At 39.7% G+C, this 16,776-nt stretch overlaps 1 protein-coding gene across 1 annotated transcript in view; it reads left to right on the forward strand.

Moving 5' to 3' along the window:
• Positions 1–16,776, forward strand: part of LOC139069651 (synaptotagmin-7-like) — a 93,753-nt gene that overhangs the window by 60,255 nt on the left and 16,722 nt on the right. The window contains exon 2 of the mRNA XM_070550365.1: positions 909–1,012. Within this exon, the coding sequence (XP_070406466.1) occupies positions 909–1,012 (104 nt within the window). The remainder of the gene's footprint in view (positions 1–908; positions 1,013–16,776) is intronic.

Consider the following 16,776-nt stretch of genomic DNA (forward strand, 5'->3'; position numbering starts at 1 on the left):
ATTTCTCACTTCTGAGCCGATACGTTCTCGTAGGATTGTATAAGATCACAACAGGTTAAAGACACGATGGAGGAATAAGTTGAAAAGGCCAGTTGGGACTTGCAAAGAAAGGGAAAAAGAGGAAAAACACAGTTAGGAGGCACAGCTGTTTGTCAGTTTTTTCACTGAGCAGGCTAAAAACGGTATTCTGACATGCATTTATGCAATCAGAATTGTTAGAAGAAAATCACTAATTTGAATACATTAGCATTTTCCCCCACTGTGCAAACATCAAAGCTCAGTGAGGCTGTCTTTCAGAGTGCAGCTATTTAAATGTTCAGTCTAAATCAGTGTGTGAGTCCTTCCTGTGACACACATCTATTGACACACAGAGGACAAAACAATGGATGGTGTTTTTATACGAGTCTTCCAGAGCCTCCACACTCACTGGGCATCTACTGATACCCATTAATCATCGTGTTATTCCTTTCCAGCTTCTCCCCTCCACCCTTTTCACTTTCAGCCTGTCGGTTAACAAGCTGCGACACCGTGACAGTGACGTGTGTGCAGCTGAGTGATGTCTGGTCGAGGTCCTTATTGAAAAGGCATTGAAATGCTCCGGCACGGAGGGAGTAACGATGAGATTGTATTTCCCATGCTCCTTATGACAGAATGTAAAAAAAAAAAAAGAAATACGGCATCCCGACTCGGTGATTCAATTAAACATGAAGGGAGGAGGCACAGCTTTATTCCCCCCGTTTGGCAGCATTTACAGTGGAACACATTCACCTCATGTTTTTATTTTACACACAATGAGGAAATATATCTCTGGGTTTACAATAAACATTTCTCATTTTCTTTCTCTCTTTCTGCTTCTTGTTGTGTGTGTGTGTGTGTGTGTGTGTGTATGTGTGTGTGTGTGCGCGTAGGCTCAGTGTCCCTTAGTGTGTTCCTGGTCTCCCTCGCATTGATGGTGTGTGCAGTTTGGCTGGTGGCTCTTTGTGGCGTCTGTGGTTGGTGTCAGCGGAAGCTGGTGAGTACACACACACACACACACACACACACACACACACACACGCACGCACGCACGCACGCACGCACGCACGCACGCACACACACACACACAGTAAGAGTTGAAGTATTTCGGTAGCAGTGTTTGGTAATTTTATTATTTTAATTACCAGCTTTTTACATTTCAGTAGAGTGAGTGTTCTGATAGTTGTCAAAATAAATTCAGGGGAATTTAAGATGTTGAAACAACAGAATCATTTCCCTTTTTTGAATTAAAGGCACAATAAATCAGCATTTTATCACCTTCATCAAATATCAAGAGTCCAAGGTCTCATGTCCAGACCAGACTGAGTTCATGGTCCAAAACATGCAGGAAACATGCTGGAAGAAGCCGACTCCAGTGCCAGGCAGGTCAGATCCAATTCAACAGGGATGAGCAACTCTGAAGTTGCAAGTTTTTGTTAATGTTTATTTATTTAGCAGATGCTTTTATCCAAATCGACTTACATTTTATAACCTATAGGGTTGTGGTCAAGTTGTGATGTTGTGGCAAGTGTGATATTCTGGACACAGAGGGCGGCGGAGGTCTGAGTGACATTTCATTAACCCTGTAACTGGTCATTTTAGCACTTACTGGCTTAAGAAAATTATTTAAAAGAATAAAAAAATTGCATAGTATTTATCTAATAGTATATATATATATATATATATATATATATATATATATATATATATATATATATATATATATATATATATATATATATATAGTGGTGTGACAAACTATTTGCCCCCTTCCTGATTTCTTATTCTTTTGCATGTTTGTCACACAAAATGTTTCTGATCATCAAACACGTTTAAACATTAGTCAAAGATAACACAAGTAAACACAAAATGCAGTTTTGAAATGATGATTTTTATTATTTAGGGAGAGAATTGAATCCAAACCTACATTGCCCTTTGTGAAAAAGTAATTGCCCCCCTTGTTAAAAAATAACCCAACTGTGGTGTTTCACACCTGAGTTCAATTTCTGTAGCCACCCCCAAGCCTGATTATTTCCACACCTGTTTCAATCAAGAAATCACTTAAATATGAGCTGCCTGACACAGACAAGTAGACCAAAAGCACCTCAAAAGCTACAGATCCAAAGAAATTCAAGAACAAATGAGAACAAAAGTAACTGAGATCTATCAGTCTGGTAAAGGTTATGAAGCCATTTCTAAAGCTTTGGGACTCCAGCGAACCACAGTGAGAGCCATTATCCACAAATGGCAACAACATGGAACAGTAGTGAACCTTCCCAGGAATGGGCGGCCGACCAAAATTACCCCAAGAACGCAGAGACAACTCATCCGAGAGGTCACAAAAGACCCCAGGACAACTTCTAAAGAACTGCAGGCCTCACTTGCCTCAATTAAGGTCAGTGACTACGTTTACATGCAGCCAATATCCGGGTTATGATCGGGTAAAGGTCGGTATTCGGGTTTCTGAGTTGATCAGAATAACCCATTTACAAGCATAAAGGTTGGTTTATGCTTGACGCGTCCGCGAGGTCCGCACGGCTCCGCGCGGAAAAGTTGCGTCATTTTGCGTCATTTTAACAACCACGCCCCTCCACCGCGTCTCCGCACGGCCCAAGATTTCCGCAACGCGCACCTCGGAAAATTTCTAACCACGCGGACGGTCGGACGCGGAAAAACATGGCGGACCGGCACGGCAGAGGTTCGTAAATACAGACATTTGTATGATTCAGCTCTCAGAGATCACCGTGATCAACATGTTGTTAATAATTCTTGGAGAGAAATAGCTCGCACTGTCGGAAAAGACGAGAACGCTGTTAAAAATGCTGAAATACCATGTTGTAAACAGTGATTTCTACTTCTACTATGGTGTAGTGTTGGATGCATGCTGTAGAGCTCCATGCTGCCCTGTTCAGTTTGGGAGAATATTGGCTCACCACAGAGACGAGCCGCACAAACCATAAACGCTGCGAGTTGTGAAGCGCGTTCCAGCCGCGAGCCGCATCACCGCGCGGAAAGTGAATGCGTCAAGCATAAACCAAGCTTAAATAGAAAGAGTTACCTCTAACTTGCATAACCCGATTTAAATGCGGACGTTGGGGTAGCGTCAAGACGTATGGACTACGTCCAGACTCAATATGCGTCATATTTTGCTGTCTCTGTACTTTCGGCCGTCAACAAAAGACATAATGTTCATACTTTTGTCATACTTTTCACCAGACCAGTGAAGACAGGTTTCCTCGTCACTCCAAAAGTGTGGTGCTGTGCCGCGACTCGCCATGTGCTCCCAACTTGTTGTTTACTTCCGGTGTTCTGGCGCATACAAGACGTCTCGCTACTCAAAAGACCAAGATTCCTTGCAAACAGAGCATGCGCAGAACACACGCTTTGATGGGGATATCCCGATGTGCGTTTACACGACCAAACACTCGGGTTAGAAAAGGGTTACCCCAGGTGTAGTAACCGGGTTTTTATAAACCCGGTTATGAGCATATCCGGGTTTTTGGTGGTGTTTACATGGACCTGTGGAACCGGGTTATTGTGAATATTCGGGTTTTAAAAGGGTTACTGGCTGCTTGTAAACGCACTCAGTGTTCACGACTCCACCATAAGAAAGAGACTGGGCAAAAAAGGCCTGCATGGCAGATTTCCAAGACGCAAACCACTGTTAAGCAAAAAGAACATCAGGGCTCGTCTCAGTTTTGCTAAGAAACATCTCAATGATTGCCAAGACTTCTGGGAAAACACCTTGTTGACTGAAGAGACAAATGTTGAACTTTTTGGAAGGCAAATGTCCCGTTACATCTGGCGTAGAAGTAACACAGCATTTCAGACAAAGAACATCATACCAACAGCAAAATATGGTGGTGGTAGTGTGATGGTCTGGGGTTGTTTTGCTACTTCAGGAACTGGAAGACTTGCTGTGATAAATGGAACCATGAATTCTACTGTCTACCAAAACATCCTGAAGGAGAATGCCCGGCCATCTGTCCGTCAACTAAAGCTGAAGTGATCTTGGGTGCTGCAGCAGGACAATGACCCCAAACACACCTGCAAATCCACCTCTGAATGGCTGAAGAACAACAAAATGAAGACTTTGGAGAGGCCTAGTCAAAGTCCTGACCTGAATCCTATTGAGATGCTATGGCATGACCTTAAAAAGGCGGTTCATGCTAGAAAACCCCCAAATAAAGCTGAATTACAACAATTCTGCAAAGATGAGTGGGCCAAAATTCCTCCAGAGCGCTGTAAAAGACTCGTAGCAAGTTATTGCAAACGCTTGATTGCAGTTATTGCTGCTAAGGGAGGCCCAACCAGTTATTAGGTTCAGGGGGGCTATTCCTTTTTCACACAGGGCAATGTAGGTTTGGATTTTGTTCTCTCCCTAAATAATAAAAACCATCATTTCAAAACTGCATTTTGTGTTTACTTGTGTTATCTTTGACTAATGGTTAAATGTGTTTGATCATAAACATTTTGTGTGATAAACATGCAAAAGAATAAGAAAACAGGAAGGGGGCAAATAGTTTTTCACACCACTGTATCTCATAGTATCTGTTTACCAAATCGAGATTAGTTCGTACAAGACAGATAACCTTTTGGATAATTTGAGACCAAAATGATAGTAGAGTTCTGTCAACAAATACATCAACATCAGCAGCTCTCATCTAAAAAATATTCAAAAGCTGCTTCATAAATACACCACCCAAAATGTCAACTGATGGTTATTCACACAAAATTCTATGGTTATATGCAGCTGAAAGTATAGGTAGGTATAGCTATCTGGAGCATTCCTGGCTCAGTGTGTGAGACATCTGGTCAGGATTTCAGAATATTCCTGCAGGAGCAACTGTGAGCCTAAACTGTTGACCAGCAGTGTGAAAGTTACTGAAGCAAGTAACTATTTTCTTACTTACACAGAAATGTAATGCATGACTGTTAAAACAACCCTTAACAGTTACTTTTTAAAAAGAACATTCTCAAAAACACTCCCACTAGGGGTTTCATAACCTAACTTCATTGCTGTAAAAAATGTAATTTAAACTCAAACCCAAATTCATTTTCAGCACTATTTAATTTTGGTCAGACCAGCAAATTTCTTTGAAAAATTATATAGATAAATAAACAAACAGCAACTAAGGAAAAAAAAAAACAACTGCTACAAAATGAAATTTGTGAGCAATGATCAACTTGGTGCCCGCTTCTTATTGATGTAGCCCGTGTTCCATGAAAGTTGTCCCATGTGATTTATGACTTGTCAGCATAAATGTGCAATTGGGCTAAACTAAAAGTTTATTTTGCAAAAAGGAATTTTGTTACTATTGCTGATTAATTTTGTTGCATAGATGGAGTGCTGTATATTTCTTAGGCTATATTAGTAGCTGTTCGGATAAAAATAACAATGCTTAAATGTCTAAACTTCTGCTTTAATCCATTAAACCTGTTAAATGAATCCATTAGTGTTCAAAACTGATTATTTTTCGTCATAATTAAATGACAACAATATAAAAGTCCGGCGTGCTGCCCAGACATTTTTGGAGACAGGCCGGCCAAAACATGATGGCGCCAACTCGTGATTTACCCATGCAGCTCAAAATTTATTAATGAGGGTGTTAGCACTTTAAAACACCCACCAATGTTATTCAGGGACTAATGGGTTGTTATCTAAGGCACAGAGGAGGAACTATTCATTACCTACCCAGTACTTAATCATTACCTACTGATTTTGTGTCCCCTAAAGCAGGGACGAAATTTTGATTTCAGAAGTGGGGGGGACACAGCAGGCTTGTGCGGATTTGGGGTGGGGGTGTTATGTATATATATATCAAAGTTAAAAAATGTACAACTCTATTATTTTTTATTTCTTATCATTATTGAAGTGCAGTTTTGGCTGTTGACAATGGATAGGCCATTGTATTTATTGTTTTGGGTCTTTTTTATTGTTTTTGGTGCAACATTTTCTAACAGGGAGTGAGATTCTTTTTTTTATTTAATTTTTGTTTGTTATTTTTATTCATTTAGAAGTTCTGGTTCTGGACATTCCAATGTTAAATGAAGGTTTATTTGTTGCATTTTAAAGGGTGTACTTGCATTATTATGATATATTAACATTATATTAGTGGTTATTTTGGTCTAGATAATGTTGACAATAGGGCTGGGCGATATGACGATTTTAGACCGTTTTACGATCTACACATCTGACGGTCTGTCATTTTTGAGAGACCTTTTTATCACGATTCACAGCTCTGCTGTTGAAATTCTGCCTCTGAATGAAAAGGGAACTTAACTCCGGCGAATGACACGCCTTTGTTTGACCCTTAACCAATCAGAGTGAGTCATAGTAATATATTAGTGCCCAGCTTGTTTTCACTTGTGTGTGAACAAACATGGCTTCGGCCGCGGCTGAGAGCGACAACGAGGTTTTCGTTCCGAAGAGGAACGCAGGGTTTCCTTAGCGCGCGGCGCTAACAACTTAGCGACGTGACATGTCTCGGAGAAAGCGTAAAAACACGTTGGACGCTTCTTCTGAAGCAGGAAAATAACACCGCTTCTTAAGCAGAGCACGACGTCGCCTCGGCTCGTTCACCCTCTGCCGAGCCGGTGTCGGTACCAGACTGAGCTCGGTCACTGGGTCGTTGGAGCTGCCCCGTGACTGCGTGATGGAAAACCAGCGGGTTTCATCAGACTCGTAGTTTCTTGTTTTTGCTGGGACCCCCTGTATTTTACCGCTCCCTCCTGCAGTCTTCCCCTATTAACATTTAAAATGATTCTGTAAACTCCGTGTATCAATAGAAACAATCTCTGCCTCTGCCAGCTGCAGTAAATGTAGTTTCCAAATAATAAGAGGTGCATTCATCTGTGTATCTCCTTTGATCCGCATTAGTGATATTCTCAGCACCAGAACAGTGAAGCAAAGAAAGATTCCTGAGTTTGTTAGTAATTTTATTTATTAGGTGCATCTAACCTGTTCTATTTTTCTCTGAAATGAGATCAAATCAGTGCTTCTATGGGTTGTCTCCAATCTGCACTGGAAAATTTTACTTTATTTAGAGACTTGTTGCAGAAAATATTCAGAATGCGCAGTTTTTTGCTACCACAAGCGATCTCTGGTCCAGCCGCACATCAGAGCCGTATTTGAGCTTAACTATCCACTACATGAGCAACTGGGAGCTACATAGTATTTTGAACAAGTTAATGTTTGCACAATATGTTTGCAATTGACATGTTTGCACTTTAAATATGTTTACGATTTGAATTTATGTTAAGTTACTTGAAAAACGAGAAAAACTGATTTTTGTAATTGTTTCTCAGGGCTTTTATCATCTCTGGTGTGAGTTTAAAATATAAGTGTGTTAGCACTGTGTTGATTATCCCTAATATGAATAAATGTTTATTTATTCAATGTTTCTCTTCTTTAATACGCAATTGAAGTTGTGCTATTCATGGATAAAAAATCGTGATAAAATCGAAATCGTGATAAAATATTCGAAAAATCGTGATATTCTATTTTTGCCATATCGCCCAGCCCTAGTTGACAATGATATCGTTTATCATCAACAATTTGTTGGACAATATATCGTCCAGCAAAATTTGTTACTTTCCCAGGCCTATAGTCAAAAGTATAAAAATTATTTATACATAAACGGTCCCTCCTGAGATCTGTCCGTTTGTTCATTTGCTGTGTTAGAGGACATGCTGAACTAATGTTTTACACATGATCATCACCCTAACATTTGTCACAATGATCAATTTTATGTCTATCGTATCTTCATTATTTCAACCTCACCTGTGAGCCTCCAGCCTCTGCTCCATCTCCTCCAGGCTCTCGTCCTCCATCTCCTACAGCCTCCCCTGCTGTACCTTCACCGGTCTCTCCTCCTGCATCTCTGTCGGTCACCTGAAAAAAAGATGCATGAACTATAAACAGTGGGAGATTTTGGAATGGAACAAACAGAAATTTTTACAGGATGGTTCTAGTATGATTCACAATTATTATTAATATAATGTGTAAATTATTCATTACCAATTTGAGTGTATAAAACATATTAAATATGTTTTTTTCCCTTAAAAGTGTTTAAACAGTTGTTGCATTTCAACACACAAAAAATAAATGGAAAAAATAAGATAAATCTAATGAAAAGTGTACATCTTTGACATTAAGCTTAAAAAAATCTCTGTTGACGATGATGATACTGTTCATTTTTCAGAGCTTTTTAATGTGAACATATACATTGCAATAGATACGTTTACAATAAAGTTAAATGATAAAAGTTTTGAAGTTACACTTCTACTACTACTACTAGTAATAATAATTATGATGATAATAGTAATAATAATAAAAAAATAATAATTATAATAATACGAATAAATTGTGTCTGAGGAGTCAGTTATGTGGAGGAGATGAGTTTGTAAAAGTTAGTTTTGAGTATGTTTGTGAAGGAGGAGGTGAGTCTGAGCTTAATGCAGGGGTGTCACATGTTCCAACTTACGTTTTGACTTTGAAAGAAGTCTCTTATATCCACTTTTCGTTTTCTTGACATGCTGCCGAACAGTTGTTCAAATGTTATGTAATGGAAGCTGAGCTGAGCTCTGATATTACACAGCGTCTAGTTGACGATGTGACTCAGTACCGGTGTTCCCTAGCGGCTCCAAACTAGCAAAACAACGTGAGCACGTTCTGACTGTTTACAACTTGGAGTGACAGCAGCAACAGCCAATAATACGTTAGCAAGTATCAACAGAGCCAATAGATTAGCTTTTGGGCGGGTCTAATAGGAAACCGGTTTCCGTTTCGGTCCTAGTGCTCAATCAAATCCATTTAATGGAGCGTAATATTGTTTTGGGACGGAAAAAAGTGCAGGGGACCAAAACTGCCTTTTGAAAAAGTGGGGGGGACATGTCCCACCCGTCCCCCCCCCCCAAAATTACGTCCCAGCCCTAAAGTAAAGTGAAGCTTCCTCCCAAGTACCTACTGAGAGTAACTCATTACTTACTTACTGAGTAAGAAATGGTTCATTCCCCATTAAAAATTTGGGAGGAGGCTTCCCTTTACTTTAGGATTAATTCCTCTGTTCAGTAATCACTAACCATTTAGTCTATGAATAAAACTGATGGGTGTTTTTACCAGTAAGTACTGGTTAACTACCCAGTAGTCCCTGGTACATTACCCATTACCTCCTAAGTTGTTCTCTAGTAATGAAGCACAATTTTGTGTCCTTTATTGTAAACTGTTACCAACAAGTTTAATAGCAAGTATTTGGAATCTAAGCCATCATGTTTCACTGGTTCATTCTATAAAATGTCCGGGTGGCACAGGTGGCTAGTAACAGTCATACACACTACAGGGTTACCTTCAAGTGGCGGATTTGAATAATAGTCGTCATTTGCATTTTTTACTGTGCCCCCGCACCGTGAGAACAAACATCCCAGCTCTGAAGCTGATCTTCATCCGCATACGTCACACACCACATGATCAGGAAGCAGAAATTCCATGTGTTAGGAGATCGTTTTGGACCGCTGCTGTAAAAAAAGTGAAGCACAAACTGAAAAAGCTTCTTCCGATCACAATTCGACAACGGATTGTGAAAGAACAGATAACGCTCGAAACGCTCCGATTCGTCCTGATATAAGAGGTGAGTCTCCTCTTTGTTTTGTTAGTTTTGGCGTTGACATCATCCTAGCGCTCAACGTTTTGTGATTCTTTAAAAAACTGTAAAAATGGTGAGAAACGCTGGCAGCAAAGAGCTTTACTTATCAGGAAATGGCTGGCAGTGAATGAGTTAAAATAGATTTCAAATTAGAAAAATTGGCAATCAAATCCAGACTAATCCCCATTTCTTCAAACTGAGGTTGTTCAGATAGATGTATTTTTCTTTTGTTTTACTTGTTTCCACAGAAACCCGCTTTAAAAGACCCAAACTATCTCTCCACCTCTAATATGGAACAAGTATATTTTGCCAATTTCCAAGCTTAAATAAAGTCATTAAGTCAAATTATTAATCCAGACAATGATTGAGTGTCACCTTATGCTTCATTTGGTCGCTGTTCTTCAAAATTTCTCTGTGGCTGTGGGAAATCAGTTTAGCATAAAAATATTAAAGATCACAGCCTAATCCCTCTAATCACTGTAAACAAATTAAGGGTTTGGCCAGAAAAACGAAAGACACCAAACTTTTATAAAGTCAGATGTTTGATCCGACTTTCAAATGAGAATTTCTGTTTGGGTCTGACTGAGATGCTACATCTCAAGATGCTGTTGCAAATTTAGGATTATTACCATAATAATCTCTAATTTCCCTCTGGGATTAATAAAGTATTTTTGAATTTGAATAAGACTTCTAAAAGTTAAAAATAATCCCATCTGTATAATTGCAGACTATTCATGAACTGTCTCATTGAGAACACACATCAGGCAGACTGACGTCTGGAAAAGAAGGCATAGCATTTTAATTATGTGGTATGAAATGTAATTGATTAAAGGGGAGATGACCACTTATCACATTGGCAAAGCTTCAAACCTGGATCTACTTCACCTTGGCTCATTCTCTTTAGATTTGTGTGTTTAAAATTTAAAGACGTCGGAGTCATTCTGTGCTTGTTCAGCCCAGAAGGGCAGGTCACCTATTCTACCTTCAAAGCTGTCCCAAACTCACCGCCGCACTTCCAGGTCCCTTAAATGACAGAAGTGTGAAGTACAGAGCACGCTTCACTACATAATATCATTCGCAGCGTTAGAATCACCAGTAAGGTAACCGCGCCTCGATTGCTTGTTGATGTCATTACGACACATAGGAAGGAAATGATCCGTGCTGAAACAGAACAGTGGTACAATGCAGGCATTGTGTTGTTTGTATTATATTTGAGATTCCACTTTAAAATAAATGGAGCAGTGAAAGACTGCCACTTCCCTGCTGTGGATGGAGGTAGTTCTGCTACCAGCATCTTGGGAAGTCTCCGAGGTGCTCTTCTGGGCTCTGCTGTTAGTGACTCTTATTTTTATTCTATGACAGTTCTGTAAAACAGCCACAGAGCACCAGGAGGCTGGAGCAGAGCGGCGATCTCTAGCCCTGATATCCCTGAGAGGGTCCTGGTAGACTACATATGAAAACAACCTCAGAAGACATGTTTTTATTTGCATTTATTTGTGTTAATACATCTTACTGTAGTCATTTCAGGGCCTATGTTGTGTGTGTGTGTGTGTGTGTGCGTGTGCGTGTGTGTGTGTGTGTGTGTGTGTGTGTGTGTGTGTGTGTGTGTGTGTGTGCGTGTGTGCATGCTCTAGATGAAGTGGGAGGAATTGAGACGACAATTAAGCACTTTGTAGACTTCGGACCACTTACTTTGGGAAAAATGTCAGCTGCTCACTGGTGTGAATCCACATTAAACACAGCTGCTTAATGTACAAAATAATTAGGTGTGACTGAGATGAATAAAGCTTGTTTCTATGATGAGACACCTGTTATTGATGCAGCACTGCGACAGAGCACAAACATTATTAATCTTGTTAGACATCGTTTTCTTGCATTCATGTCATCATCCTTAAAATGTGTATTTTCTATGTAACCACCAAGGTCTGGCAGCCACACAATGTGTTCGTCTGAAGAAAACGTGTCTTATAAAATGTTTTCCTCTGCCTCACTTCCTTTGATATCTTTATATGCGTTGTTCTCTTTGCTGGGATTATTTCCCCTGAGGAAGTTATGATTCAGCATCACTTGCATAAACAAGATTACTTTAAACTAAAATCTCTTAAAGAAATAGTTCAGACTTTTTGCAGCATGGGCGCATGGAGCAACATGGGTTTTGAGAAACTGAGATTGATTCTGATCATGGCTAGCACGCTAGTCTAAGCAGTCCAACCCCTTTTTTCTACCAGCCATGAAAGTTGTCTTCTAACGTCATAGTGGCGTATAACCAGCAAGATCATTCCCAACCAGGAGCAATTCTGATGCCAAATCAGAGCCAAAGCGTTCCACACAGCTGATCCTGTGACGTCACATAATCATGGGAGAATTGCAACACCTCACATGATTTTAGAAGTCCACTCAAACTAATAAGCAAGGAGAAAGACAGCTGGATGCATCAAAAATGTCTATGGTTTATTTTCTGTTCTGTTTACGTCAGCTACAGGGGTTTTAACAGGAAGTGACATATGTTTACCTGTATGTGACTTATTTATTTTTTAAGTTTTCAGATGATTTACATTGCTTCTGTGCTTGACTTCCTGTCTGGCACGATGTAAACTGGGGAGTTTGAGTGTTTTGGGAGTGTAGTGTGTAAAAAAATAGACTCCAAACGTAATGACAGCGTCATCTTGCTTCAGGGGCGCATCCAAAACGTTACACTTTGCTGCTGGTGGAAAGGAACTTACCCACTATAACGGCAGCTTACTGCGGCCAATTTGTGACGCTTTCAAGTGCAGTAGAAAGAAGGGTTTAGGATACTCAGACCAGATAGAGAGCCAGGTTTGTAGGTACAACCAAAATAAACATGGTGTTACTGGTTAATGTTGACATCACGGCAGAAACAAAAGGCAGCAGCGGTATCGTACATAACATGAAAGACCTTTAAACCAGAGACAGACTGACCATGGTGAGTGTGTCTTGCTCGTTATGTCAACTCCGCCTGCTGATTACTCGAACGCTTCGTGCTAAATTTGGGGGGGGGGGGGGGGGGGGGTCATGCAGCACATACAATGCTTCAAATCAACGCAAGTTACGCAAGGCGGTCATTTTAAATATGCGTATGTACAGTTAAAATGCGTGTATGTTTCAGCCCTTATGCTGAGAATGTACCTGCTTTGAATCGTGTGTACGTGTGTTTATCATAGCTGCCTTGTGCACCTTGCGTTTGTTTGAAGCATTGTTTGTGTGCATCCCCTGAATTTAACTCAAAGCTTTCGCAAGTTGCACTATGTGAGTAACCAGTTTGAAGAGTGTGTCGTTGGCAAAACACATGGACATACTCACCATTGTCACACCACGTCTGTTTTAGAGGTCTTATATACCATCAGCAGTATGCTACTCATACTGCCGCTGCCTTTTTTTTTGTCATGATCTAAAATTGAACCAGCTGCTGATCCCTTCTGTTGTAGCCATGTTTGTTTTATTTTTACCCTAAAAATACGGCACTGATCTGTGCTGAGTTCTCTACTGTGCCCTCTAGTGGAATCCTCCAGTACTACATGCAGTTTAGTCTCGATGGATTGAAGCGCAGGTGGTTCTTTAGACGTGTTCGTTTGCAATGTAACATGTATTGTTCCTTGTTGTCCATGTTCTTCTTTAAAACTCCTTGTTATATTCTATATTCTGTGTTTCTGTTAAGTCTCCACTGGGAGGCACTTTTGGTTTGCTTTTAGCACCAACTAGTCAAAGAAAAAGGGAAACTTATCTCCTTGCTGTGTGTTTGTCTTTTTAACACCTTAATCTAAAGGCTGAAATGTCTCCTCAGGCTTTATTTGTGTCTACAAGAGTAATTTTTCACTAAATCAAACAAATTAGTTGTGTTCATGATCTAAAACAGTTGTTCCCATTTTTTTTCTTTGAGGACCCTCTTGCTCATGTCTAAGACAAGCAGGGTCCCACAACCCCAACTCCTACATGCATACACACATTAAATTTGATCATTTTCCATCTTTATACAGAAATACAGAGTCATAACTTATAAATGAAGTTCTGATTATACTGTAGTGTGTTACTGGGATTTTATAAATGTAATTTTAGGCGCCTCGTGATTTTTATCTTGAGAGGCGCTATAGAAATTATATTTTCTTCTTCTTTTACAATTAAGATCTTGCTAACCACAACTGCCGCAAAGACAAAATTGTGGGGACCACCTGTAATCTTGTGGAGACACCCTTGTGGGTCCCAACCCCCAATTTGGGAACCCCTGATCTAAAACATGCAGGAAATGTGCTGGAAGCAGACTCCAGCACCAGGCATGTCAGCTCCACTTTATAAAGTCCAACAGAAACTGGACTGCCACTCTCAATTTGCAAGTGTAATATTCTGGCTACAGGTCTGAGTAACATTTAATTAACCCTGTAAAGGGTTATTTTAGCACATACTGGCTCAAGAAAATTATTTAAAAATATGAAAACGTTGCACAGTATCCCTTTTAAAAGCAAGTATATCACTAGCCTTAAACCACATTGATTAATGCAAAAAATAAAAATAAATAAAAAATACTCCAATCTGAAAAATGTCTAATTTTAAACAGGAAAAGCCTCATGGGTTCTACAGCATATTTGTAATGCATTGTTTACTTATGTAACGTCCAGGAATGGTCATTTTCACCTAGAGATTGACCTACATGCCACCAATCATCTACAGACATAAATTACATTCTCTAAGGTGGATTTTACATTCTACCTTCCAACAAGCCCAGAAGATTCTGCAGCTCTGAACACATGATAACATATTGTCAACATCATGTTCCCTTTTCAAGGTTCTTCTCTGCCAAGCCTGTCTGCATATCTAGGCTGCCCTGCACATAATAAAGGACTGAACTGGTTGAATGAACGATAATGATTGATGAATAATAATAATGTTTTGATTAATCTGTGCTTAAATGAATAAGGTTGATTAATCTGTGCTTGAATTACTGAAGTTGAAATGAATATTATTATGATGATCAGTAATGTTTGGTTTAACAAGTGAATCATTATCTACACTCAGACACAATGTTCCTTAGAGATAAATTAAAGTAAAAGTAACGTCACTGCACATAGCTATCTTCTAAGCCACAAATCAGAGCATCCTGTATCTGAAAGAAGGTGTGATGTTCTGAGGGTTTGTTGTTAACACCCCTTAACATGGCATGTCCCGATTGGCCAAGTAAATCATAATATGATAATATTAAAACAGAATCACTGGGGATTGATTCATCATTTCATCATTCCTGCATTCCAGCATTCTGTGAGATTCAGCATCCTGTTAGTTGAGCTATCTGACTGGCCATTGGAGGAAAACTCTCTAGCCACCGCATCTCTTGACAAGCTTTCGGCAAGCTAAAAGCTGCCTACAGCTGACACAGCAAAACGGTTCCTTCAGCTACTCAGAAACAGCTGCTCTAGACGCACACGATTTCATCAACTGTTGCGATCTGGGAGATGACTCTGGACCGACCTGGTCGGACTGCGGCCTTTTCTACAAACTTCGGCACCTTGGGGTTACTCGACCCCCGACATCTCGGGTCCGAAACGGAGTCTCCTCAGGGGTATGTAGAACACAACATGATTGCGTCTGATGCTGTTTTGATAAGAACCAACTTCATAGTTTAATGCAAACCAAATTTCTTTTTCACACCCAGAACTCACTTCTTCTAGATACAAGGTTCTGATAAACACACACCATTCAATCACCATACATCACATCCCATCCACTTAGATTCATCCATCACAGTAGTCTTGGTTAACTTGTCATGTATTTATTTGTTTAGAAAATAAATTTCTTATTTTTTATAAACTTGATTCTGTCTGAATTGAGACGGAGTGTGTTGATCCCTGAAAAAGCAAATAATCCTAGAATCTTCTGATTACACCTCCAAAGACCAAGCAGGTTGATATTCTATATTTAGCTTACTGGTCATAAGTAAAGGTAATATATTAAGCCTCAAAGCAACAATATATTTATCCCTACACTTAAACTAGCAAAAGGTTTGGTGACTGAAGCCTTATAAAATGACAGCAATCCACCATGGTCAAGGCCTTGGAAGGATTTTTTTCAAACTGAGGCATCTTAAAGAGATTTCTCAATAAAATATTAATTGTTCATAACATTTACATAGAATCCCATAAAAATATTAGAAGCTTCACACTAAAATACTAAGTCTACTATAGCATGCTGCAAGCTTGTGCAGGCTGAATTTTCCTTTCTAGGTAAGAACTGAACAATGTATAATGCTCATTTTAGCCAACGCTACCACGGGCCAGTCCATGTCCAAAGCTTTCATTGCTGATATTTCAGAGTGTACTCTTTGATGGTGTCAGCTTCTATAAGAACAAGTGCTTGCCTGAAGCTTCACGTGTCAGTTGCAAGTGGGCCCGTGCCAGCTGCGGTTATGATTCATAGGTTAATAGACAAGACGTTTTGGGCGAATGTTGCTTTTGGTATTTTAGCTTTGGCAATCAGTGGATTGAGTTTTTATTTTTAATAGCTCTGCATACGCAGTCATTGTTAAGCTTCTGTTTAGCTCCCTGTTATCTAAGCTCTCTTGAAGAATTTTGCTATTAAAACTCTTGCTTCTGCCACCTTTTTGCCTTTTGTGCTGTTTATAGAGTCATTTGCATTAAACAATCTAGTTGTGTCAATGCCGTTTTCCTGGGAAAACCTTTAGATTTGAACTCTTCCATGAAGTTTTAAAGACGGTATTATTTGATTTGCAGATGTATTTTGCATCATATTAACAAAAATGACAAACATTACTATGCTTGGCTCTTCTAATTAATTAGTGAGCTCCTGTGTAGTGAGACTGATGGCTGTCAGCAGGAGGCTGTGCTTTAGAAGGTGGGAGAGATTTCAGATATCAGTGCATCTAACATCTGTCTGAACAGCAGTGGCTGTTTGGCATTCAGAAACCCTCACCTGCTCCTGTGAACCTTGTTGAGTTTGATCCATGACACATTTGTGAATGGACATATGATTGGACCTGATCACATTTAACCACTCAGTCTCCGTTGGGCTTTCTTGGGGTATTAGAAACGAAGCCATTTGGTTGATGATAGTAATTATACCCACTAATTTAATCTTTTAATTGAAGAAAACG

The sequence above is a fragment of the Nothobranchius furzeri genome, chromosome 4 (assembly GCF_043380555.1).
Source record: "Nothobranchius furzeri strain GRZ-AD chromosome 4, NfurGRZ-RIMD1, whole genome shotgun sequence".
NCBI lineage: Eukaryota > Metazoa > Chordata > Actinopteri > Cyprinodontiformes > Nothobranchiidae > Nothobranchius > Nothobranchius furzeri.